This window comes from Cyphellophora europaea (assembly GCF_000365145.1).
Source record: "Cyphellophora europaea CBS 101466 unplaced genomic scaffold supercont1.1, whole genome shotgun sequence".
Classification (NCBI taxonomy): Eukaryota; Fungi; Ascomycota; class Eurotiomycetes; order Chaetothyriales; family Cyphellophoraceae; genus Cyphellophora; species Cyphellophora europaea.
Window position 1 is genome coordinate 1,349,958 of NW_008481797.1, and position 22,030 is coordinate 1,371,987.

General features: G+C 55.1%; 7 protein-coding genes across 7 annotated transcripts; 2 read left to right on the forward strand and 5 right to left on the reverse strand.

The window, feature by feature from the left end:
• Nucleotides 1-1,351: 1,351 nt before the first annotated feature.
• HMPREF1541_00488 (uncharacterized protein) lies at nucleotides 1,352-4,154 on the reverse strand (the record flags this gene model as incomplete). Its single annotated transcript, XM_008712794.1, has 4 exons — nucleotides 1,352-1,538; nucleotides 1,589-3,939; nucleotides 3,995-4,053; nucleotides 4,115-4,154. The coding sequence occupies 4 exons, from the start codon at nucleotides 4,152-4,154 to the stop codon at nucleotides 1,352-1,354; spliced, it is 2,637 nt and encodes an 878-aa protein (XP_008711016.1).
• Nucleotides 4,155-4,561: 407 nt separating this feature from the next.
• Nucleotides 4,562-6,918, reverse strand: HMPREF1541_00489 (uncharacterized protein; the record flags this gene model as incomplete). The annotated part of the gene is made up of 2 exons (XM_008712795.1): nucleotides 4,562-6,651; nucleotides 6,717-6,918. The coding sequence occupies 2 exons, from the start codon at nucleotides 6,916-6,918 to the stop codon at nucleotides 4,562-4,564; spliced, it is 2,292 nt and encodes a 763-aa protein (XP_008711017.1).
• Nucleotides 6,919-7,491: 573 nt separating this feature from the next.
• On the reverse strand, nucleotides 7,492-9,333 carry HMPREF1541_00490 (uncharacterized protein; the record flags this gene model as incomplete). The annotated part of the gene is made up of 1 exon (XM_008712796.1): nucleotides 7,492-9,333. One exon carries the CDS (start codon nucleotides 9,331-9,333, stop codon nucleotides 7,492-7,494), a length of 1,842 nt encoding a protein of 613 aa, XP_008711018.1.
• A 1,845-nt stretch (nucleotides 9,334-11,178) lies between these two features.
• HMPREF1541_00491 (uncharacterized protein) lies at nucleotides 11,179-12,174 on the reverse strand (the record flags this gene model as incomplete). The annotated part of the gene is made up of 1 exon (XM_008712797.1): nucleotides 11,179-12,174. The coding sequence occupies one exon, from the start codon at nucleotides 12,172-12,174 to the stop codon at nucleotides 11,179-11,181; it is 996 nt and encodes a 331-aa protein (XP_008711019.1).
• Nucleotides 12,175-14,927: 2,753 nt separating this feature from the next.
• Nucleotides 14,928-17,245, forward strand: HMPREF1541_00492 (uncharacterized protein; the record flags this gene model as incomplete). Its single annotated transcript, XM_008712798.1, has 2 exons — nucleotides 14,928-16,809; nucleotides 16,869-17,245. 2 exons carry the CDS (start codon nucleotides 14,928-14,930, stop codon nucleotides 17,243-17,245), a joined length of 2,259 nt encoding a protein of 752 aa, XP_008711020.1.
• Nucleotides 17,246-17,615: 370 nt separating this feature from the next.
• Nucleotides 17,616-19,298, reverse strand: HMPREF1541_00493 (phosphatidylserine decarboxylase; the record flags this gene model as incomplete). The annotated part of the gene is made up of 1 exon (XM_008712799.1): nucleotides 17,616-19,298. The coding sequence occupies one exon, from the start codon at nucleotides 19,296-19,298 to the stop codon at nucleotides 17,616-17,618; it is 1,683 nt and encodes a 560-aa protein (XP_008711021.1).
• A 501-nt stretch (nucleotides 19,299-19,799) lies between these two features.
• HMPREF1541_00494 (uncharacterized protein) lies at nucleotides 19,800-21,950 on the forward strand (the record flags this gene model as incomplete). Its single annotated transcript, XM_008712800.1, has 1 exon — nucleotides 19,800-21,950. One exon carries the CDS (start codon nucleotides 19,800-19,802, stop codon nucleotides 21,948-21,950), a length of 2,151 nt encoding a protein of 716 aa, XP_008711022.1.
• Between the last annotated feature and the right edge of the window lie 80 nt (nucleotides 21,951-22,030).

Sequence of the window (22,030 nt, forward strand, 5' to 3'; positions counted from 1 at the left end):
CTTCTCTGTTCCGTGTAATCTCTTTTTCTAGAAATCTTGGTTCACAAAAGGGCGGGAGGTACGAGTAGTCCATTAAGCGATGAACCGACCGCCCTTTGGCTTCCAACCACTTCAAAAGCGTGGGTGTGGTAGTAGTGGATTGTTTGTTATGTCTTCCATCAGGTATCGATGCTGTTTCTTTTTAGTCCTACCGAGCCATACATGCATGCATGCATGCATGCTCTCTGCCTTTCTGCCTCTTCACAGACGAGGACGCGGGGCTAAGGAACAGCGATGGCCAGCAGCCAGTATCTTCAATCAGTATCTTCGGTCAGATTGCATCATGGAGCGATACATATCAGGAGAAGAGACCTAACTACGGTAGCAAGTTGGATCACATGCTTTCTTATCAAACTGTTTTATTCGATGTTATGCAATCAAACAGAGCTACCGTTCTATGGACCACCGAATCGCTTCTATCTCTTCGTCCTGGTTGGCGTCCGTAAAGATGAACGATATCTGATGGAGGCCCCCAGCCAGGAATGATGCCTGCTCAGTTGAAGGAGCTTCTGGCTAGGGCCTTTGGAAGTTGTAGTTTTCTCTTCGTGTCAAAAATCTTAGGTAGTGCTCCGGTGAATGTTGGGGTTGGGTGTGTTGAGATCTGGTAGGGCAACAATGGTGTAGATCTTGGTGTATCGGTGTGAACGTGCTAAGGGGTATCAGATGTGAAGTCAAACAAGTGCAGGGTACTTCGTGCTGTAAGGGTCGTGGGCGTGGCGTGGCGTGGGGGGTGGAATGGAGCGAGGCGAGGTGAGACGACAGCTTTCAAGAGGGTGGCAACCCGTTATCGTGGACGCCTCCTGGCAACCATAGGTTCCGAAGGTCGAGAAAGTCGCTGCAGAAGATTTCTGAACAGCCCAGGCCTCCAATATGGACAGCCAAGAGTTTGCTGTCATCGACCACACCAGAAGGTGGGATTTCGGCAGGGCGGACCAGACTATACTTCTTCATCTTCATCACTTTCGACGGAGTTTTCTAAAGTGTACACCGAAGAAGAGTGTGGAATAGCGCCGAGGCTGAGCATACCACGGGAGATGGTAGTCGTCAAAGGGTTCTGCTGTCTTCTCGCCTCTTCTTGACCAGGAAGCGGGGGCGGGGGCCATCGTCGCTGAACAGGCTTTCTGGGCTCTGGACTACCGTGGTCGCGTCAGACAGCAGCAGTGTTTCGTCTTTCCAGAGGTCAGCCATCAAAGAAAGGGTGCAGCGTCGATGGTGAGGTGCTAGACTGTGCTAGGGCGGCAGGGACGTCGGTCGTGGGGCCGGGGGCGGGGTTGGAGCGGGTTCTTTGATGGTGACTTTTCGGGCATCAGGTTTATTTCATGGCTTCACCTTGATGACCACTTGTCTGTACTTTGACGACTTGGCGCGCCCACTTCGCCGTCTGTCTGGTGCGGTCCGAGAACTCGCGAGTGCTTCTAGTTTCTTTGATGAGTCTAAGGACGGGCTCGGATCCAAAGTAGCTGGCGAGCTGGCCGTCTGGGAAGGTCTCGCCAAGATCACTAGAGACATTAGTTCTTTTTCATAACAGTACCGGAGGTCAAAGACTTACCCAATCAGGCCCATGCACGCCCTCAGGAGGCCCTCATTGTGGTTGCCGTCCTGTGAAACGCTCTCAAGGAAATTGAAAATTTGCTGCACAAAGCCCTCGATCAAGTTGACCTTAGGAGTCCCCTTGAAGGCCATGACCATACCTCCCCAGGCATCAGCAATGCCAGAGCGAAGGGAGACAATGTAATCCAACATGTCAAAGGTGACATCTGGAGCGGCCGAGACTGTGCGAGCCTGCTCCAAGACATTGGCAACAGTTTGAGCATATGGCTCGAATGCCTGGCCAATAGAGGTGGCGATGTCGCCGAAAGTCTCCAAGATAGGAGGCTTTAGCTGATTCGCGATCTTGTTGGACGCAAGAGCGTTCAGCAAATAGTTCATAAAGGTATCGCAGAAGCGCTGCGACTGAGCCTCCAGGGCACGGACAACGTCGCTGACCAACCCAATAGCCAGAGAGCACATGTCGGGGGCCTCGTGGTTGCCGAGAGCGTTGTACAGGTATGGGGTGAAATCGTCCATGTACCGCTCAAATTGGGCACCGAGAGCATTGGCCAAACCAGAAACAATCTGGAAGATGACCTCGGGAACACTCGTGTGAGAGGCGTTTTTCAGAACTTCTAGATTCACAGACATGATGGCGTTAGCCATCTCCACGTTAATACTGCCCTCAAGTCTCTGGACGATGGCGAGTAGGACAGAAGCCAGGCTGACCTGCAGCTCTTCGAGCTGTAGTTTGTCGTCAACACTGACAAGCTGATTCTGGTACTGGATCGTGGCGTGCAACCGCTGGATGATCTCCGCGGTCAGGCTCTCAACCAACGGCTTGCTGTCGCTGGCAGTATTTGTGACGAAACCGCCCAGCACCTCATAGGCAGCCGTGCGGACAGCGGCATCAGGCTGGTCCTGCTTAGCAGTAACAGCGAGCAGAATCTTAACGCTCTCTTCGAAATATGGTGTAAGAGAGTTGGTCGGCGAGTCCTCAGGACCCACGAAGCGCTCGGTCAAGTTGAGTAGGGCCAGGCAGCAAGAGGCGGCAATCTTGGGATTGCTCTGCAGCCCATGGAAGAGGGCTTTCATCAAATCCGGCAGGTGCTCGGTTGGGTCAATACAGTCGGCGCAGTAGTCGCAGATTCTGCTCAATGCGTATGCGGCAGAGTCTTGCACCTGGACTTGAGAGTCCTCGAGCATGGTCTTGAGAAGGATTGGGAGCGCTTGTTTAACAAGAGGGTCCAGAATCTTGATGTCGGGACCATCCATGATGGCACCAAAGGACGAGACAGCAGCATCTCGTTCACGCCAGTTCTGGCTTCGGATGTACTGCTCGACGAACTGAAGCACAATAGGCACGACATCGCCGCCGATGGTCTGAGCGAAAAGCTGCAAGCACTGGTACGCAGCACGGGCAACATTGTACTCTTCATCCGCATCATCCTCCTCCACCTTGGTCATCAGCATCAGAAGCACGGGAATGACTTCTTTAGATGCGACACGGGCAAACTGGAAAAACGGCCGCAGCTCGGTTGAGCCTTCGTTTTGCGCCTGCTGGTTGTCGTCATCAATCGAGATTTCTTCCTCACACACAGTACACCAGAACTCGATCGCCAGCTTGGCAACGTCCTCTTCATCGCTCTTCATGCCACCAACAGTGAGACCGAACAGGGCACGCTGCATGTAGAAGCTCATTTCGTGGTAATAGATTCCCATGATGCGGTTCAGACAGCCAAAGGCGGCGGCCTGGACTCGGGTGTCTTCGGCTTGTGTGGCCTCGCAGACAACCTGCATGATGTAATTTCGCTCGTTCTCCTTCTCAAAGTTGGTGCGAATGAATTCGGTAGCGTCGCTGAGCGCCGTGAGGGCAGCCAGTCGGACTTCTTGATCAGGCTCTTCCTTCTTAGCGCCCGTTACAACGGCGGTGAGAATGGCGTTGCTCTGAGTGATCAGAACCTCACGCAACTCCATATCTTCGGACTCGCAGATGAAACCAATGGTGGTCAAACTTGACTGCTTGACATTTGATGAATTGGGATCCGTGCTCTGGACGTTCTTAACCAGGATGTCCATCAAATCGCGCCATTCACCCCTCGGCAGCTCGATGGCGGCAATGGCAGCGATGAGTTGGGCAGCGGACGCGGCGGCCAGGCCAGCCGAGTGAAGGGTCTGGAGCGCATCTGATCGGACTTTATCCTTGACGTCGGGAGCAACTTGTTGCAGCCATCTGCCCTGGACCTCCCGTAGACGGGTCAGGTCGCGATATGTGAAAGCATTTTTGAGGGCAAGGCCAGCGGCCTGGCGGACAGGGGGGCTGCTAGCCTCGTTGGCAAGTTCGGAGGAGAGAATAGAGAGGTACGCTGACTAACGCAAGAGTCAGTGATAGCTTCTGATGGAGTAGCCCTGGTGGAAGACTCACAAAGTCGGTCTGCTCGGCGGTCCTCAGTTGCTGCTCGGCATCACCACGAACTTTGGCATCTGCGCAGACGATCACATTAGCGGGGCAATGTTGACATGGACCGAAAAGAGAACAACATACCAGGCGAGAAAGTGCTCTCCAGCACAGCCCTGACATCCATGCTGGGCGAAGTAATGTGCGTTCAAATAAGATGCACGAGGCAGCCTTGTTGGAGGAAAGGAGGAAGTGGGATGCAGATTGTGGTCGAGACTGATTGGAAGGATCGGCCCGTTTGGGGTGGGTGCAGCAACAGGTGGCTCGGGAAAGGAAGGAAAGGCTCAATACTCTCCCAAGTGCGGAAATAAATGGGAGTCAAGAGTCAAGGAGCGTGCAAGTAAAGTCGTGACGATAGGTAGGAGGGTAGAGGGCAGAGCAGGCGGCTGTCTGGTAGAGTCAAGGCGCAGGCCTTCTTGTGTGGGATGATTTATTTTCGCTGCATTGGGCCGGTTTAGCCTTGTTTGGCGGCTTACAATAGAGACTTTTAGTCCTCCCTGGCCTCTTTCGTCATGGGTGCCGTTGCCTGGCCAATCATGAGCTAGTATCTAGTTCCAACACCATGAAGCCCATGTCTGCCTCGTCGGTCACTACGACACTGCTTGTGCCCTTTCTACCATTCACTGCCAGCCTGTGAGCATTCATGCCACTTCCCATAGCCCCTTCCGCGAACGAGTGGATGGCTCGCCCTTCTCCATTGTCTCCGAACAAAGGCTGCCAGACAATCCTCCTGTCATCTCTGCTTTCATCCGTCTCGAGCACAAGAAAACCGTCATCATCCGCCATCTTGACGTCCAACATCTGGCCTTGTCGCTGGATACTGCTTGTGCTAGCCAGTACTGCGGGCTTTCTCGAGTCAGTGTCGAGATTGTAGACTATATGGGCAACGTGACCAGGCTTCTTCAAGAGTCGCCCAACGATATGAAGCGTAGACTGGCCACTGCCTCCAGGAGCCACGATCCTAGAATCCATATCTGTGACTGAAGGTAACTCTGAAACGTAGCTGACGATCACATTCTTCCTTAATGTCTCCGCAATCGAGCTGAACACGCCGTTGCTCCTCAGCTGCAGGACCTGGAGCAAATCACTGAGCTTCGGTAGCTCTGCCACCTTGCCGGTGCCACGGAGCCTCTTGTAATTTGCGACGAGCTCCGTATCGTTGGCGACACTTTCTGTTGGCGGCGTTTTCGGGTCTGCGCGAATGTAGTCAACCAACCGGCTCTTCTTCATGGCACTCTCAATGTAGTCCAGGATCAGTCGGATCTCAGACTCGCCCGCATACGTCTCTCTCATCTCCTCTGCACGTTCGCTGTCTTCACCCAGGGTCTGAACTTCGGTCTCCCACTTCAGCCAGCGCATGAAGGCGGCGAACTCTCGGATCTCCGTGCAGACATCACGAAGCATGTCTTCGCAGCAAAGATTGAGCGCCTCCAAGACTTCACGTACAGATCGCACGCCTTTTTCATCGAGACCGAGTCTTGACGCAGTGTCACCGAATCTGGCCAGGCCGTCCAGCCGCGACACGACGATTTGTGCCCGCTCAATCGCAGGCAATAGACATTCGCTTGCCATGCGGCGAATCATATCCAAACAGTCGCCAACCGCTTTTTCCCACCTCTTGAGTCCTCGATCCGCGACTTGGTCTACTAGCCACTCTCTGAACTTATCGTTACAGGTACCAGTCACAATCAGGTGGTACGCTTCTGTCATGAAGTTGGCGCTCTGGTTGTCTTCGGCCAGTGTTTCGTTGACGTTCTCCACGAACCGGCTGGGTAGGTCGAAGGCTGTTCTTACTTCTGCTGACAGTTGATTGGACACCTGTGTGAGATACCGGAGTAGATTCTGTAGCTGAGTGGCTTTTGTGGCGAGGATTGGAAGATTATAGGATGTCTGCGTAATGAATCGCAAACCAAGGCTGATGAGATGCAAGCTTTCCCCACCGGTTTGGGCATTGGATGGACCGTCAGGAATGGCCATCATGACTAAGAAGTGCGTTGAAAAGAAGGGGTGATTGGCATCATGCACAATCTTGACGCCTTTCAATCCTTTCGGCAGAGCTTGGGCCACGTCCACCGAGCCAACACCGAAAGAGTCGAACATGCTTATGTGCAGCATGCAGTCTCGGGAACTAGTAAGGAGGACGTCAACCATGTCGTTATCATCCTTGGCCTGAGGCGAGTGGGGGTTGTGTGCGTGAAAGATGCTGTCGATGGAACTCCGGGTGCTGAAAAGGTCGTCATCCGCACCTGACGCGGGAAGCGTGGACAGTTTCGGAAGAGCAATGTCGACTTCGACCCTGGCCAAATTGCGTGGCAGGTTGGCTCTCGCCTTGAGCAGCTTGCTCACATCCGCGTTCAACCCCTGTAGATCATCCAAGCTCACGTCAACGTCTTCTCCATCGAGTTGCTGTCGAATGCGACTGGCATTGGCAAAGTGACTGCACCAGCTGACTTTCCATACTGGCCGATCCGTCAGATTGGCTGCAGCATCACTCTCTGCTGACGACCAATTCGGCATATTGGTCGTTGACCCATACCCGGTTTTTAGGTGATGTGCAGCCTTGCCGCTGAAGCTATCAATAAGCACAACAGTGCCACTGGACAGTGCCACAGCCAGCATTTTTCCTAGTAGCGTACGTTAGCAAGCGACATAGCCTCTACAGTTCCGTGCCATCCATCCCCAAACTTACCATCGGCCCTCCACGCAAGACCTTCCACTGTTCGACTATCGTCCTCTTCGACAGGCAAACCGAAAACACGTTGTCCGTTGAACCGCCAGACGTCGACAGCATGCTTTTTGGACACCGTCGCCACTAGGTTCATCGTCGGACAGGCGGCGGTGAGCGACGAGTGACATGGCTCAAGGAGCCGCTTGACTGTCTTGTCACGCATCCTGCTCGGCTCTTAACGTTCAAGAGCTGGGCTACAGACTTGTCGGAATTAGGTCGCGTAAGGTTGGGGGTGCCCTTGATTACCGCATCGTCTGCACGGCGACGCAAAAGGTCGCTCGACTGAGAGACCTATTCGCACCGGTGGTCAGAGAGGCACCGAACACGTAGACTGTTGTGTACCAGGGTTGAGTTGTCAAGATGGTGGAAGTGATGATGTTCGAAAGGTTACTCGAGTTTGCGTGTGGTCAACAAGGCGACTACGCGCCAAGACATTTGCTTGACGCCTTGCGGAAGCGGTTGAATTGAAGCGATGGAAGAACAGATGAACAATTTTTAAATCTTCTAGTAGATGGTATCATATTCGCAGCCGGCGCAATTCTATCTTCACAACAGTTTTACCATTATTCTACATGCCAGGGTATCTTGCTAAGGGTCACTCGAAAATACTGCTAAGAAATTCGTTCGATGAGTGAACACTGCCACTGATAGCTCAATAGCGAAGATCGACAATGCTGCGCCGCCGGCTCACGCCCATCACGCATGACCTCTGGTCTGCCATGACCGTTTTGCAGCCTCACCTCTGGTGAATGGCCTCGCCCAGATAGCTCAGCTCGTCCATCAATTCCTGCATAGTAATTGAGTGAGCAATAGGGGCAGCACTGCTGTTCGATGTCGGTACCTGAGAGCTGAAAGGCAACGCACGCGGCACCTCCATTACAGCTTCACGCTTAGCCAGCGGAGATTTGAGGGTGATCTCAGAACTGGAATCATCGACTGGAAGACGGTAATGCTGGTATTGGAATCGTGCGGGGGATTCATCGAGCTGGCCCGTGAGAGCAGAAGTTTCCAGCAATTCCTCCTGGTCCGATCCGGTAGGCGATGCAGGCATGGAAGGTGTTGATGAGGTGCTCATAGTGGAACTGCTGACAGCTGTAGCTAGTTTGATCACTCCTCTTGGTGGAGGAGGCTGCTGTGGGGTGTCTTCGAAATCCGTCTCAGTCTCTGCACAAGTCTGCATCTGCTCTTTCGTCGGCGTCACGATACGCAGACCCATCAGTGTGCTCATTGGTCTGTCTTCAATGAAGCTCTCCGTCCGGTACGAGCTATGTCCAGCAGAGACGGCTGCATCGGACCAACCAGAGAAGCGCGCGGATTCGGGCGTGCCTATGTCATCCTCACTCACACTAGTATCTATGGTCGTACTTGAAAAATGACTTTGCAGTGCATTAATGTCGATTGACTCGCTAAAGATGGTGCTCGGCGGATATGCGGAAGAAGGGGTGTTCGGGAGGGTGGGCAGGCGCTTTCCAAGGTCCACGGGCTCAGCCATGCCGCTATCCTCAGCCTTCATAGCCGTTATGGGGCCTGCAGGAGTGTTCTGCGTCGATGCGACCTCTTTTAACGGGCCTAGCTGCTGGCCACGCGCGAGAGCGGTAGGAGCGCTGCCCTCCAGGACTAGCGAGTTCCGCAGCGAGGAAGGTTCGCGAGACCTCGAGCGCTGTCTCCGATGCTGCTCGAAAGACGGCATCTCGATTGGATCTGTGGTCTGTTCAGCACCCACCATTGGCCGCCTGAGTATGAGATCATGGTCAACGGGAGGCAGAGGCCTATGCATAGGTCTCGACGCAACGGGAGAGATATCCCTCGAAGAGCCTGCAGAGCTTGCCAAGTTTTGCTGATCCCTTCCTCCAGCGGAGGGCGATCGGATGCCTGAGCGAGGGCTCCTACCATCAGGGCTGCGTGATGTTGTAGGTCTGAGGGTCCTGAAGGCCTGGCGGATGCTACCTGACAAGGCAAGCCCGGGTGACTTGGACCGGAATCTTGCAGTCGAAGCACTGCCGGGTCCAGAAGTTGCAGATCGCCCACTTCTAGAAGAGGTCGAGGATGAGGGTGTAAAAAGTGGCCAGTTATCTTGAGTTTGAAATGAAGGTGAAGTTTGCAGTCTTGGAAGCTGTGGGGTCGGGACTGGCCTTGGGTTGACAAACTTATCCTGCGGGTTCATAGTACGGCGTTCTGAGCTGGTAGAGCTGATGCTTGCGTTGCGCGAGCGGTTGCCACTGAGGGCCACTGGCACGTTCAAGACGTTGACAAGCTGACCAGGCAGCATTGGACAATAAGTGGTAGATGGCTCAGCGGAATTATGGAACTCGAGGTCGTCGTCGAGCTTGTAATAGTACCAGTATGTGCCGCCCATCTTCAAGCCGCCCTCTCGTGGCTGTCGTTCGCCTGTAAGGTTGCCATCACATATGATATTAGAGAAGTTGTGGCATCCGGACCAATGCTCAGGTCCAATGCGTGAATCCCTCAGCATGGCATAAGGCATCGAGAAGTTGTCCCAAGAGCCCCACAGGGTAACTGAACGGGTGGTCGGCGGAGTGCGGACCATAAAGGTCATTAGAGTTGTAGTGGTTGACATGGCGCTGAAAAAAAGCCGCAAGGAAAGAGCCAGTGAAGGGCAATTAGCGGCAGGAACGAGCTTCTTCTCAGACTAGCATTTCGCTGGCCAGCAGACTTGATGTGATTAACGAGTGGTATAGAGAGGACACCAGGCCCTCATCTGCGTGCATAGGAAGACGGTTCATGCACCGAGACTATGTTTGGCGAATATATCGTGGCAGGCACAAGTTTTTGCAGAACGGAGGCTCAAGATGGCGAGATTAGACGGTCCCCTGCCAGATGAGCCGGTAGGTTGACTGAGTATCCGTGGCCAATGATGACGGATGAGCACGTGTCCCACGAGGATTGGTGAAATGAAACACGCGCGATGGAACTTGGAACAGGTTGGATGGGCGTTTGAGAGCAACGAATGTGGCAGTGAATACAATCGAGAAGGGCCAGGAGCCAATAGAAGGAGCAAAGAGCTGAGGAAGCGCTGAGCAAGGTGATTGCCTCTTGGTTGGTCAAGGGCTGGCGCTAACTGACGTAGTAGTTGAAGGGTCCAAAGAGAGGGTCTTAGAGACGAGACCACAAGATGACCTCGACGTGGTTCACCAGGCAATGGCAGGAGCAGGGCTGGTGTTACAGGAACGTGCGACGTGGACTTGAAGCTCGCGCGGAGGAGGAAGGAGGCGGGAGAGCCATGAAATACGGATATTGATCAGAGGTTCGTACGGCAAGGCCTGACGTTCGTGCTTTCCATGGTTCGGGAGTACATACCCTTGCCAACTTTTGGCCAGCAGAGCTTGCTGAGGACATCCCAGTTCCGTATCTTTGGCTCGCGTGGCTGGCACGCCATATCGATGGAACCGAAGGGCAAGACTCAATCAAGATTAGGTCACGCCGCAATGGGAGACACGACGGATGACCCAGCGTGATGATTGGTGGCTGGGGGGGACAATCCAATTAATTGCCAGAGTCTAAAGGGCGACGACAGGGGTGTTGCTAGCTGCGATTCATGTCAAAACCCACTCTTGGATCGAGTCCGTAAGGGTCCAGCCATGGACTGGGACGTGTCATGGCCAGCCTTCCGAGTACCTTACCCAGAATCTGACTTACGGTCGCTCAGCCGTGCCGTTGTCCTCGGTCAAGTTGAGCGGCTGCAATGTATGACAAGCCCGGAGTACGGAGTGCCGGCTCACACAAGCACAAAGCTGCAGCGCCCAGGGCATTGTCCGGCTCTCCCGAGGTCCCGCTGCACGCGATGGCTCGCAGCGCCAGATCGACGGCCATGCCTGGAAAAGGCGGCGGTTCGCCCAAGGATGATTTAGGGCTATTTAGGGCTATTTAGGCGCGCCCGTCTCCTAGTACCAGTAAGATACATTTACTCCGTACTCCGTTACTCCCTCCATCCATCAACGGAATGTGTCAGCCATGTAACGGGTCGACGTGTGCAAGAGTCGGCCATCATTGACGGCAATGGCACTTGCCGATACGTCCTGATAATTCATGAATCACTCTGATGGGGACGTGAGACCTCGAGACGCTCGCCTCACAATTGCTGCTGGCCGTGGCTCCTGGACCAGTCGTGCACTCTGCAAGCGCCGGGCTTGAAACGCGACCCAGAGAAGTCCACGCTTTGGTCTTGGCTTCAACACTTGAGGCTCAGCAGCGGAGTAAAGCAGATGTTGCGGCAGAATTGCAGCTCTCTACCGAGCCAATAAGAGCAGCTTCAGCGAAAAGATCGGCCCTCGTTTCTGATATTGTGAATGAGTTGGGTATTACAATTACCCCAACTGTGCTTATGGTAACACATATGAAGAATCCGCCGCGATCCCTTTCCGCAGGCCCGTGGGTATTTGTCTATCCCGTTGTTCGTAACGCACTACCGGTGCACCTTCTTCCGATCCCAGCGACGAACCACACTACCCAGGCATACTTTCAGAAGCCCGTCGGCTGTCAGTTGCTGGCCTTCGTCTCCTGTCCACGGCACAGTGTCGACCATGTCACGAACACCGTGAGTGCTTGACAGCGAATCATCCAGGTCTCGAAGATCCTCGGCAGCTTCTGGCTCTCGCCCCACCTGGAAGAACTGGATGCCCATCTGCCAGGGCTCTGCTCCGTATGCATCAAGCTTCTTGGCCGCACTGACAACGACAGCCTCGACATCGTCGCTCGGCACGCCGTCCGTGATGACAATGATGTTGAGCGGCTTCACTGTCGCCTCACGACCGTGTGCCTGCTTCTCCATCGAGCCTGCAAGTTCCTTCAGGTATGGCTTGATGATGGCGTTGAGTCTGGTGCCAGTCGGTGTGCCTCCCAGTGGACGCACCTTCTTGAAGATGTTTTCGACCGCTGCAGTCGTGGTGAGGTTGGTGTATCCGCCGAGACTGTCGCTGGCCTCATGATTCTTGTGGTTGAGGAAGTAGATATCAATGCCATTAGCGTCGTGCGTGGTACAGATTGGCGTGATGGCACTCAAAGCTGCGGCCGTCTCGCGCCAGCTGCGACCTGCCATACTCCCAGAATCATCGATCAGAAAGATGGTGTCGAACTCGGTCAGAAATGCGTAAGGTGAGTCAGAGGTTGTCTCCATCGAGCCCGGGATTACGGTCCCTGAGGCAGGAGGTGTGTAAGCTGGAGGCGCATCGGCATTGGATTGCGGCCGGCGAGTCGGCGTGGTTCTGGCAAAATGCGTTGGGGTTGAAGGCACCGCTGAGGGCGCTGGACTCTCGCTCGGCATGTTCTTGCCAATCTTGGGTGATTTGCGCGAAGCAAAGCGCTCCAGACGCTTGAAAGGGTTCATCGCAGAATTCGATGGTACGGATGTAGGGTTGTGGAGTGAGGGCGGGCGTGCCACTTGGAAGAATACGTCGCCCATTTTGGTGCAGTGTTTCGGGTGCAAGTGCCTTTGGCTGTACGTACGATTGTGTTTGCAGACAGTGGCAAACAAAGAAGTCGCGGGCGGGCGGTGATGTGAAGTCTAGGCAGTTGTCTCTTTGTTCAAGCTCGGTTCTGCATTTATACCTAGTGCATCTGGTGCACGCAGCTTCGTAGAAGACTTGGGAGTCAGCCTCAGGAGGGCGCAATGGGCTGGATTTTGGTCTGCAAGGCAATGAATGCTTCAAAGCACTACGCCATGTGGAAATCGAACACCGTTCAGGCGATAGAAAGTGGTTGCTTGTGAGTTGTGTTCGTGAGGTGGCGCAGCATTTCGTAGCTCAGTGCTGATTGGCTGCTCCGCCTCCTTGCACCCAGGTCGCTGTGCGGCTCTGCCACCATCGTAAAACGCCACGCCGCCCACTGGCATCCCACCACCTGTCATATGGGGTTAGAGTGAGGCGTTGGAAGCTGCCTTGCAGTTTGAGCAGCGTCTGAGCTGCGTTGTCACTCGAAGATACCCGAATCACCACTCATCACCGGCAGCTTCGCAGAGCCTCTGTCTGGAGACACCAGTATAGCCATTGGTCGATCATGCGGAATCACAGTATGCCCTGGCACTTAAGCAGGCTACGGTAGAAAGAGCATAGCCTGTCAAAAAGTTGCGGGTAGCCACGGGTAGCCGTCTGACCTGGAGTGATTCATGGGAGCCGTAGAACGGGGCTGCACCGCCTACCGGATCTCCAAGACTTTAGCAGCTTCTACGTGCTCGATAGCAGACGACGTGATTAGCCGTGTGGGCGCCCAAGCCGTCGCTGAACGAGCGACTGCAGGTCCCATCAGAGTCGTTCACGTACTTGGTGCTCCACCCAGACTTGTCTACCAGGGATTGATGCTGGGGAGAGCCATCGAAGTCGATAAGATGAAGGTGTAATGACAGGGCGTGATTTTCCTCATCGCTCTTGCTGGTCATTTCCACATGGGATATCGGGCCTCGCAGGAGCCGGAGGCATTGACAGTCATATGCTAATAACGGCTGGGCGCGCAACTGTCGCCACGCTGTCCGCACGCCACTTTGGCAATATTCCACAAAGTCAGCCCGGACTTGGGACGACTCCCCGAGCTCGGCCGGGTATTGTCTCGCAACGACTGAGCTGAAGAATGGGATACGAGAGGCAGAAGATGTAGTGTACCAAGGAAATGAACGGTTCGGGTAAATCCTATCCCCGCAGAAAGGGGCACAGGTCTTGGCTTTCCACAACGTCAAGACTTGAATCACCTTCTTGCTGTATAGCGTCTTTCCCATGCTACACACCATGCCGTCTCGATCTTTCCTGTGCCTACAAAGGCTGGCAAGCACGTTGCCTGACGAGATGCGGTGGTGGCTGCTCCCGCCATGATTGCTCCTGCTTTCCCTGCGGATGCTGCAGGTGTATCCCCCCGTGTCGTTTGGAGCTGAGCTCGTCTTCACCATGATGATGCTTCTTCCACCTGATTGAATCGTTTCACCGCTCGATTTGCTGTAGGGACTCTGCGTAGGCCTCAAGCATTCATTACCGCGATCCAAGAGTTCGAACCTCGACTAGACGTGACGAGCGAAACCTATCCAAAGCCACAAGAGCAGGGACGTGTGAGCTGGTCCATGGTGCTTTCAGCTCCTGACCGTCCGAGAACTCTTGCTGGTTTACAGTGGTACCGCACCGGCTGAAATGTCGTGGAAGCTTGCTGAACTCAAGTGGCGTCAGGAGCTGGGCCTCTATGAGAGCCGGTGGGAGCGGCAAAGTGGTGCATTGCCAGTAGAGAGGAGGCAAGCAATCGAGGCTTTCGAGATGCTACGACAGGTTAGTCCGTGCCGCACCAGAGCACTGTCAGTTCCGCAACAGCGAACATTGTCGCCCGAACAACACCTGGCTGGTCTTGGCATGCAGTCCCCTTCGCTCGCGTCACCCTCCTCCGCCATCAATCCCGGCTTCCAACCGGTGCCAACTTCTCAGAAGGTCCCTGTCGATATTGCATGTCTCTCGTCACCACGGACACCCTTGGAGCGACCCCTGAACAGGGACGAGCGTCTGGTTCGTGAGGCTGCGGCGGTGTCTTCCAAGTCGCAAAGTTCCTCATCTTCGGGATACAAGCTTCCACCTCCTTTTCGTCAAGCCTCCTTCGCATACGGAACGTCCTCTCAACAAGTCAACCAGTCTCAAGATCGTTTGTGTTGCCTCACCGCGAGCAAGCAGTCGTTTCTAACTCTCTTGCAGCATCCTCCTCTTCTGCCTCGATCGGCTTTCAGACCCCGCAACAAGTGGTAGCGCACGAAGAGCTCACCAGACTTCTGGACCACTTAGACACTTGTGAGTACTGCTTGCGCATGGTACTCATCCTTCTCACTAAACCTTTCCAGCCCCAGCACTGTCAGCGGCAGTGACAGACCTTCGGAGTCGTTCACCATTGCACGGGTTTTCGTGGGCCGCAAGTAGGCACGAAACAGACGCAAGCCACCACTCCTCCTGTTGTCACCCAACAGAGAATCTTGATCCGAAGGACACCTTTGGATTTGAAGCTGCATCCCTTCTGTCGCCACAACACACACCACCAGCCGACCTGCTTGTTTTGCAAGGCGCAACTTTTGAACTCCTTGACAACCCTCTGCCTGTAGACACAGCCGATATCTCAACAGCACCAGACTCATCTCAGACACACTGCCTCACAACAATCTCCAGGCACAACTCCACGTCAATTCTCCTGCCAAAGCCCAGCATGTCTGATAAGACTGTTGTGGAGAACGCTGATCGTGAGCGAAGCCAGCGAGGCGATGATGAGGGAGACCGAGATGTCGCTTCACCGTCCGGTATAGAAGGGCAGAGCTCTGGTAGACGACACTTCACGCCAATTTATGAGAACTTCGACCAAGCATACACATCCATCACTGGAGGCGACCCAAGCTCTCAATTTGGCACGCCCACGCCCGGTACCGAAAGCCTGAACAATGTGTATGCTTCAGGAGCAGCGTCAGTTCTGCCCTCGGCGGCTGATCAGACTGCACATGTGGCCAGCGGCTCTGTGAGCCTGCCCTTCCAGAGATCCATCTCACCAGATGATGATGAGCACATGATGGTCGGACGGCACGCACAGCTCGAGGGTGATAGAGGAGACAACCCAGCAGGAATGCAACTTGCATCCACTGATGTGGCGCTGCAGCCGATTATGCGCAATGTTCGTCGCGGAATTGCCACTCCGATTTCACCACTCCAGCGAGAGGCTTCTTCAGTAATGTTCGACTGCGACGATAGGGGCATTCGAGACCGATCGAGCTCCATGCCTGTGCGCGCGCCGACTCCATATCCCGACTTGGAATCAGGACCCCACAGTGGTAATGAGTCGACTATCGGCAATATTGTAGAACGATACGGCGGCTCTGACGATAGCTTGCTCCCAACTGTTGGCTCCGAGAGATCTCGACCAGGATACAGCTCAAGCAGCGGGGACACAGCACCCGCTGATGCTACTGGTGTGGGTCGTGTCTATACTCAACCCCGAGTCCGACACAATACTGCTCTCGTTGGTGCTCCACCTTCATGGCCTCTTCCGTCGGAAGTCTCGGGATCTTCTGAGACCATGGGAAGAAACGTGACGCAGCTCTCGTCATCGCCTCCAACCTATGGCACAACTGCAGGACTGCTCAACATCAGCCGTCAGCGCACTTCAGCCCATGGCGAAAGTCCACTTGACCCTATCAATCCATTTGGGCCACCACCGAGGTCAAGCAGTGTGTACTCTTCTGATTTAGACGAGATGCTTGCGCGACGGGGAAGGTCGACGACTCCTTTTGATCAGATAGGCGAGCCAGGTCCAGCTATCGCGTCTTCTCCTCGACCGACATCACCGGCGATCCAGCTTCTGCCACAGCCTCTGGCAAACGACTTTGATATTCCCTCTCGTTCGAATCAGACCGAAGCCCGAGCGAGCATTGATGAGCCGTCTTCCAGCTCAGGTATCGGCATAGCCTTGACGGGTTCTGAGGATCCGATCGTGCGGTTTGAGCAGGGCGATCGAACTTCGACTGCTTTCGAGGAAGCCATCGACACAAATGACGCAGACGATGATGCGGCTTGGTCCACCACTCAGGAGGGTACCAACACCCAGAGAAACTCAGCCGTTCCATATGTCGACCTAGCGAATGCCACCAGCAGTTCAAGCCTCGGTAGACAGGTGGTCTCTGCTTGGGATCCTTTGGCGCTCAGAAACGAAGACGAAGGAACTTACAGAGAGAATGCAGAACTTGTGCACTTACGCAGACACAACACTCTTGGTGAAGTCCAAACTATCATTCCGGAAAGTTCTGCAGAAATTGCATCGCCGCGGCAGCGTCGCCAAACGGGTCCTAGAACTTCAACCTCTCTTGCATTGTCAGGGTCTGAACAGACTATCACACCAACACTTCACAATATTGGCCAAAACAGTGGCACTCTTTACCAGCCTACGATCCCAGGCAATACCCTACTCCTACGAACACCTCGCATCATCAGTCACCCGTCGGAAACCATTGTCGACATGTCTGCCACCAGTTCTCGCGAGGACCATGCCGCCAACAACCGCGCTCTCCGCATGGCTGAGCTGGAAGACCTCATCCGTCGCTACGGTAAGTTTTTGACATAATAATTCTCTTGTTGATTCAAATGTAAGACTAACAACATATAGAGCCAAGAGCCGACGATGCTCCTCCTCGTCAACAGTGGCCCGAGGCTCGCCTCACCACCGACCGCCGCATTCTCGAAGCCGAGAATAACGAGGAGTTTGTCCGCCGCCAGCGCGGCTTGACCCGGACCCTGCTCTTCTTGAGCATTCCTTTCTACATCTTCACGTTCCCCTTCGTCAATTCGTTGGCGACCAACGGGCCCGTCGCCCGCAACGTGCTGCTGTGGTTCTCGCTGCGAGGCGGTGGCCCCATCAACAATGTCCACCGAGAGGACATGGCGTTGGCCGAGCGGGTCGAGTTGTTGTTGTTGGGTGCCGTTGGTGTCGCCATGGCGGCAATCTTCGGTGGCTTGGTTGCCTTGCTGTGTGGAGCCTGGTGAAGGCGAAGGCGAAGAAGGAGGTGAAGAAGCAGACGAGGAGAGAGGAGAGGAGACTTTTGTTGTTTTGACTATTGCCCAAGGGCGCGTGAATAGCACGCAGAAGCGGCCGAAAGGCCATAAAAAATAGTCAAGAAGAAAATTGAATATGAGTTTAGACGGTGTGACGCCTCATTGCCTTCTCGACGCCTTCCTGGAGAAGCTTCTGACTTCACACTAAACTGTTGCCTCGTGTGATTAACTTTCCCATTTTACAACACTTTGTCTGAATTCACTTTATTTCTTTCATATACAGGAGGTGAAGGTGACTTTAACACTTGTTACTCTACTCTAGTCTCTCTCTCCCACCTTGGATCCTTGCTCGTCACTCAGCCTATTCTTTTGGCTGCTGTTGTGTTTCTTCCTCTACAACGCCCAAAGCCTGGCCCACCTTCACCTTCTGGCCCCTCTCGACCGCCCACTTCCAAGACCCGTCCGACGGCGCCTCGAAGACCAGGACGATGGAGCTGCCCAACTGAAAGCCACCCATCTCCTCGCCACGCCTCAGCGCGTGCCCGCCCAACACCGCGCTGGCGCCCTCGTACGTGGCCTCGCTGAAGCCCGAGTACGGCTCACCGCGGGCGCCGGCCTCGGCGGCCTGTCGGTCGGCCTCGGTGTCGGTCGTGAGGCTGTTGGTGCGCAGCTCCTTGTCGAAGTTGATGACGATGGACCCCACGTTGGTGGCGCCCACGGGCGTGTAGCTGAAGAACCCGTACTTCCAGCGGCCCAGGAGGGCGACGCGCTCGTTGAGCGTGAAGAGCCCCGGCAGCGTGCGCTGCACGTAGGGGGATACGCTGTACAGCTCGCCGGCGAAGTGGCGGCGCGAGGTGCAGACCCAGCTGACGGGGCTGTGGAAGCGGTGGTAATCGCCTGGGGCGAGGTAGACGACGATGTAGTAGAGGCGATGTGGAGTTGTGGTGTCGGCGGACCCGAAGGGGAGCCACCATGGAGCTGAGGTCGTGGCGAGATCGGCGGTGACTTCGGCTTCGGACTTGGACGAGGGTCGCGTGGAGGCGTCAGTGGGACGGTGGGGTTGTTGTTGTTGGGAAGAGGCACCTGTGAAGAGGTTTGGTAGCGTGTAAGAGATGCCGTTCACGTTGGCAAATTCTTCATCGTCGCGAATAGCGCGGGAATCGGGGTGGTCCGGTGGGGACGATTGCGGGTGGATGTAGATATGGTCACCGTTTGCTTTTACTTGCTGCATAGGGTCGCCGTTGGTTGGGTGGGGAGTGGGAGGTCTAGAGGGCGCTGTCTGTCCTAGTAATGCGTCGAGGCTGTAGGTCATTCCTTTTACTTGCTCAACTTCACCGTTGTCGATAGCACCAAATTGGAGCACACGAGCATCGGCCGGGGAGAGTACTGCGTTGGGGTTCGGGTCCAGGGGCCTCACTCCGGGTTTGAGCGTGCGATAGAAGAACGCGGCCAGGTTCGGATAGGCGTGCAGATCCGGCTCCGAGACTTCATCGAAATTAACGCCAAAGATCCAGCCGTACAATTTGAAGCCAGGTACGCGGAGATAGTAAGGGATGTCGATCTCGTTGAAACGCCCCCAGAGTCGTGATATGGCCTTCAAAGGCAAGGTGGACATAACCTGAACCTGCCATCCTCCTCCGGAAGGGTAAATACGTTGTCGCTTTGGGGGACGGTCAGACGATCCAGGTCCCGACGACGGGGGCTGCGTGTGGGCTTCCCGTCTTTGTATGCGCCAGAGCTGGTACACTCCAAGAAATGCAATTCCCATTGCGACAGGAATGGGCTTCCATTGTACTCTGGTATTTCTCCAGGCTTTGCCTAAGCGAGAGCTGAAGCTCCCTTCGTCATCCCTCTGCTTCTGCTGTCTTACCCACCTTGAACTGCTGAAAGAGCGCTTCTGCAAGGTCCGGACCTGAGAGGATCGGGTTCGGTAGAGCAAGGAAGCATGAGGAATGACTTCGGGAGGGACCAAGGTTGGCCTAAATGCGATTCGGAGATGGTGGTGGAGGCATGGCCGCCCCGCTGTGGTGAAGGGGCCCGCCATGGCGTTTGTCGAAAGTATTAGGAAGAGGTTCTGCAAGAGCAGAGTTTTCAGACTGGTACTTGCATGTATGCAAGCATGGCGTGGGGGAGGTTTCGTTGGCAGGGTATGCTGCAGTACGGATACACGGTCGCTGTGGGGTCGAATATGGGGCTGTCTAGCTCAACAAGTACTTATAACTCCGCCGGCAGTTCTGTGAGCACTGGTATAGGATGCTGGAGCCCTTAGCTTGGTGTCTGAGTAGTCCTATGACGATTTTCCTGGACTAAACCGCGGCGACCGTATTGTCGTCGTCTCCGCATCGCCAATGCGGAGCTACGGTGGCAAGGCTAAGGTGTAGCCTCGTCGCAGCTGCTGTCCAAGCCAGCAGTTGTTCCTGAAGATGTGGCCTCTGCAACACATCTCACTCCAGTCACTCTCTAGCTCGTTGCTTTCGACACTGAGTCAAACACGATGTCAACATCTGAGACACCACGGTAGGTATATACCGCCACTCATTCCAGCATGCCTGTTGGGGACAATGCCCCTCCAAACCCTGCGACAGAGGGTTCCGCCCCCAGTGGCAACGACAGCAATCATGTGAACCTTCGTGTGACTTACTTGCATGCCGGCAACCCTCGACCACCCCATAATCTTGGCTCTGTCCCCACCGATACCACAATTGGAGCACTGAAGATCCGTTTACAAGCCGAGCTGTTGGAGAACCCTCGTCCGGAGGAACAGCGATTGATCTACCAGGGTCGGCCCCTGCTGCAAGATGCTATGTCATTGCGAGAAGCACTTAGACTGGAGGGACCTATTGGACCGCTGCCATACACCATTCATATCATCATTCAGCCGCGACAGGCTGCACCCCACTTCCGCCCAGAATCCATAGCAAACGTGCCACCTGCCCCAGCTGTGAATGGCGGGAATCTCGCTTTCAACGATAATGGATACGTTGCTCAGCCTCAGCAGCAATTCGCCGGGCAAGGGGACGAGCATGCGACACGAATGCATGCTATAGCTCAGGCCCACGCGAACATGCTTCAGCAGCAAATACAAGCACTCCAGCAACAGCAAGGTCCGAACGCACCTCAACGTTTCAGTGCTATGTTCCAAATCAACGGCCAACAGATGCAGCCAACGTACGTGCAGCCGAACGCTCAGCACCAACCGGCCAATCCTCCGGAAAGCGGCAACTCCACCGAGCCACAGCCACAACAATCGCAATCGCAACCGCAAGCTCAGTCCGCACAAGCAATACCGCAGCCCCTGCCCCTGCCCCCGCCGCTGCCGCTGCCGCAAGGAATGCCAAATCCTCTACTCAATATTATGTATAACACACAGCAGCCTGCGGGTAATGCTCCTTTCCCGCGGCCGTTGTCAGTCCCGCCTCCTGCGAGGGCTGGGGAAACCACTGCCCATATGGCCACAAACAATACTCCCGTACCATCCATGGGAGGCTTTGGTCTTCCACTTCCTCCGCTCCGTGCAAGGCTTCCGTACCCACAGCCACACCAGCCTACAGAGCCGACGGTCTGGCTTGCCTCTTCACGCAATGGGCCCGAAGCTCTGCTCTTCGCTCCCGGCCATGGCTACTTCTCCACCACTAGTACTGGCGGAGGAACTGTCGTTGGCAGATCCAATATTGGCTCTCAGCTTAGGCAACTACAGAATGCAAACAACATAAGATCTGCGATACTTCCGACCAGAACGACCGACCAAACCCCTGCGTCAGGTGCTAACGCCCCGCCCGCAGCAAACGCGGCTCAAGCAGCACAGCAACCTGGGCGCGGTGCCGTGGGCCCGCTCGCTCTGCAGCAGCAGCTACAGCCTGGACAAGGTCCTGCAGTCCAAGTCCGTGAGCGAGCCGCCAACGATGACTTCATAGGCCTTGTCATCCAACGTGGCTGGCTATTTCTCCGGCTATACATGTTCATGTTCGTGCTCTCAGATCCAGGCACTTGGCGACGGTACCTTCTCCTTGCCCTGGCCTTATTAGTCTGCCTCCTCCCACGGCAGAATCCATTGAATCAACTCATGGGTGCAGCACGACGGCACATCGACAACTTGATCGGCCCACCTGCTCCGCAGCCTCGACCGGCCGCTCAGGCTGTCCCACAGGCTGGCAACCCAACGGCACCAGCCGTCGCCAATTCTAACGACGCCGCATCCGCCAGTGCCCACGCACCAGCAGTACCCGGTGCTGTGAACATTACACCTGAGGAAGCTGCGAGGCGAATCCTCGACCAGCGCGCAGAGCACGAGCGACGTGAGCGTGAGGCAAATCCCAATGTGCTGAGAGATGTCTTCTACAGAGTGGAGCAAGCTGTTGCGCTATTCTTGGCAAGCCTGATTCCGGGCGTGGGCGAGAGGCACGTGGCGGCGAGGGAGGAGCAACGGAGAGAGCGGCTCAGGGCAGAGATGGAGAGAGCTAATGCTGAGAGGGAGGCAGAGGAGCGCAGGAGGAGAGAAGCCGAGGGAGTGCAGGATACACCACTAGGTGGACAAGATGGCAGCAGTGGTGGGGAAGCTAAGGCAACGGATGCACCAATTTCCGCTGAGTCAGAAACGGCGGGAAGCTCGACTGGCTTAGATGCGAGAGGCACTTCTGGAGTGATTGCTGAAGAGCAGTTGCGAGAACGCCATGGCGCAACTGAGGCAAGTCAGTGATGGGATCGAGGCTCTGAGCATCAGGAGTTCTGCTTTGGATTGAGCAATTGGTGTGGTGCCCTTTACCAGCGCCCGAACAT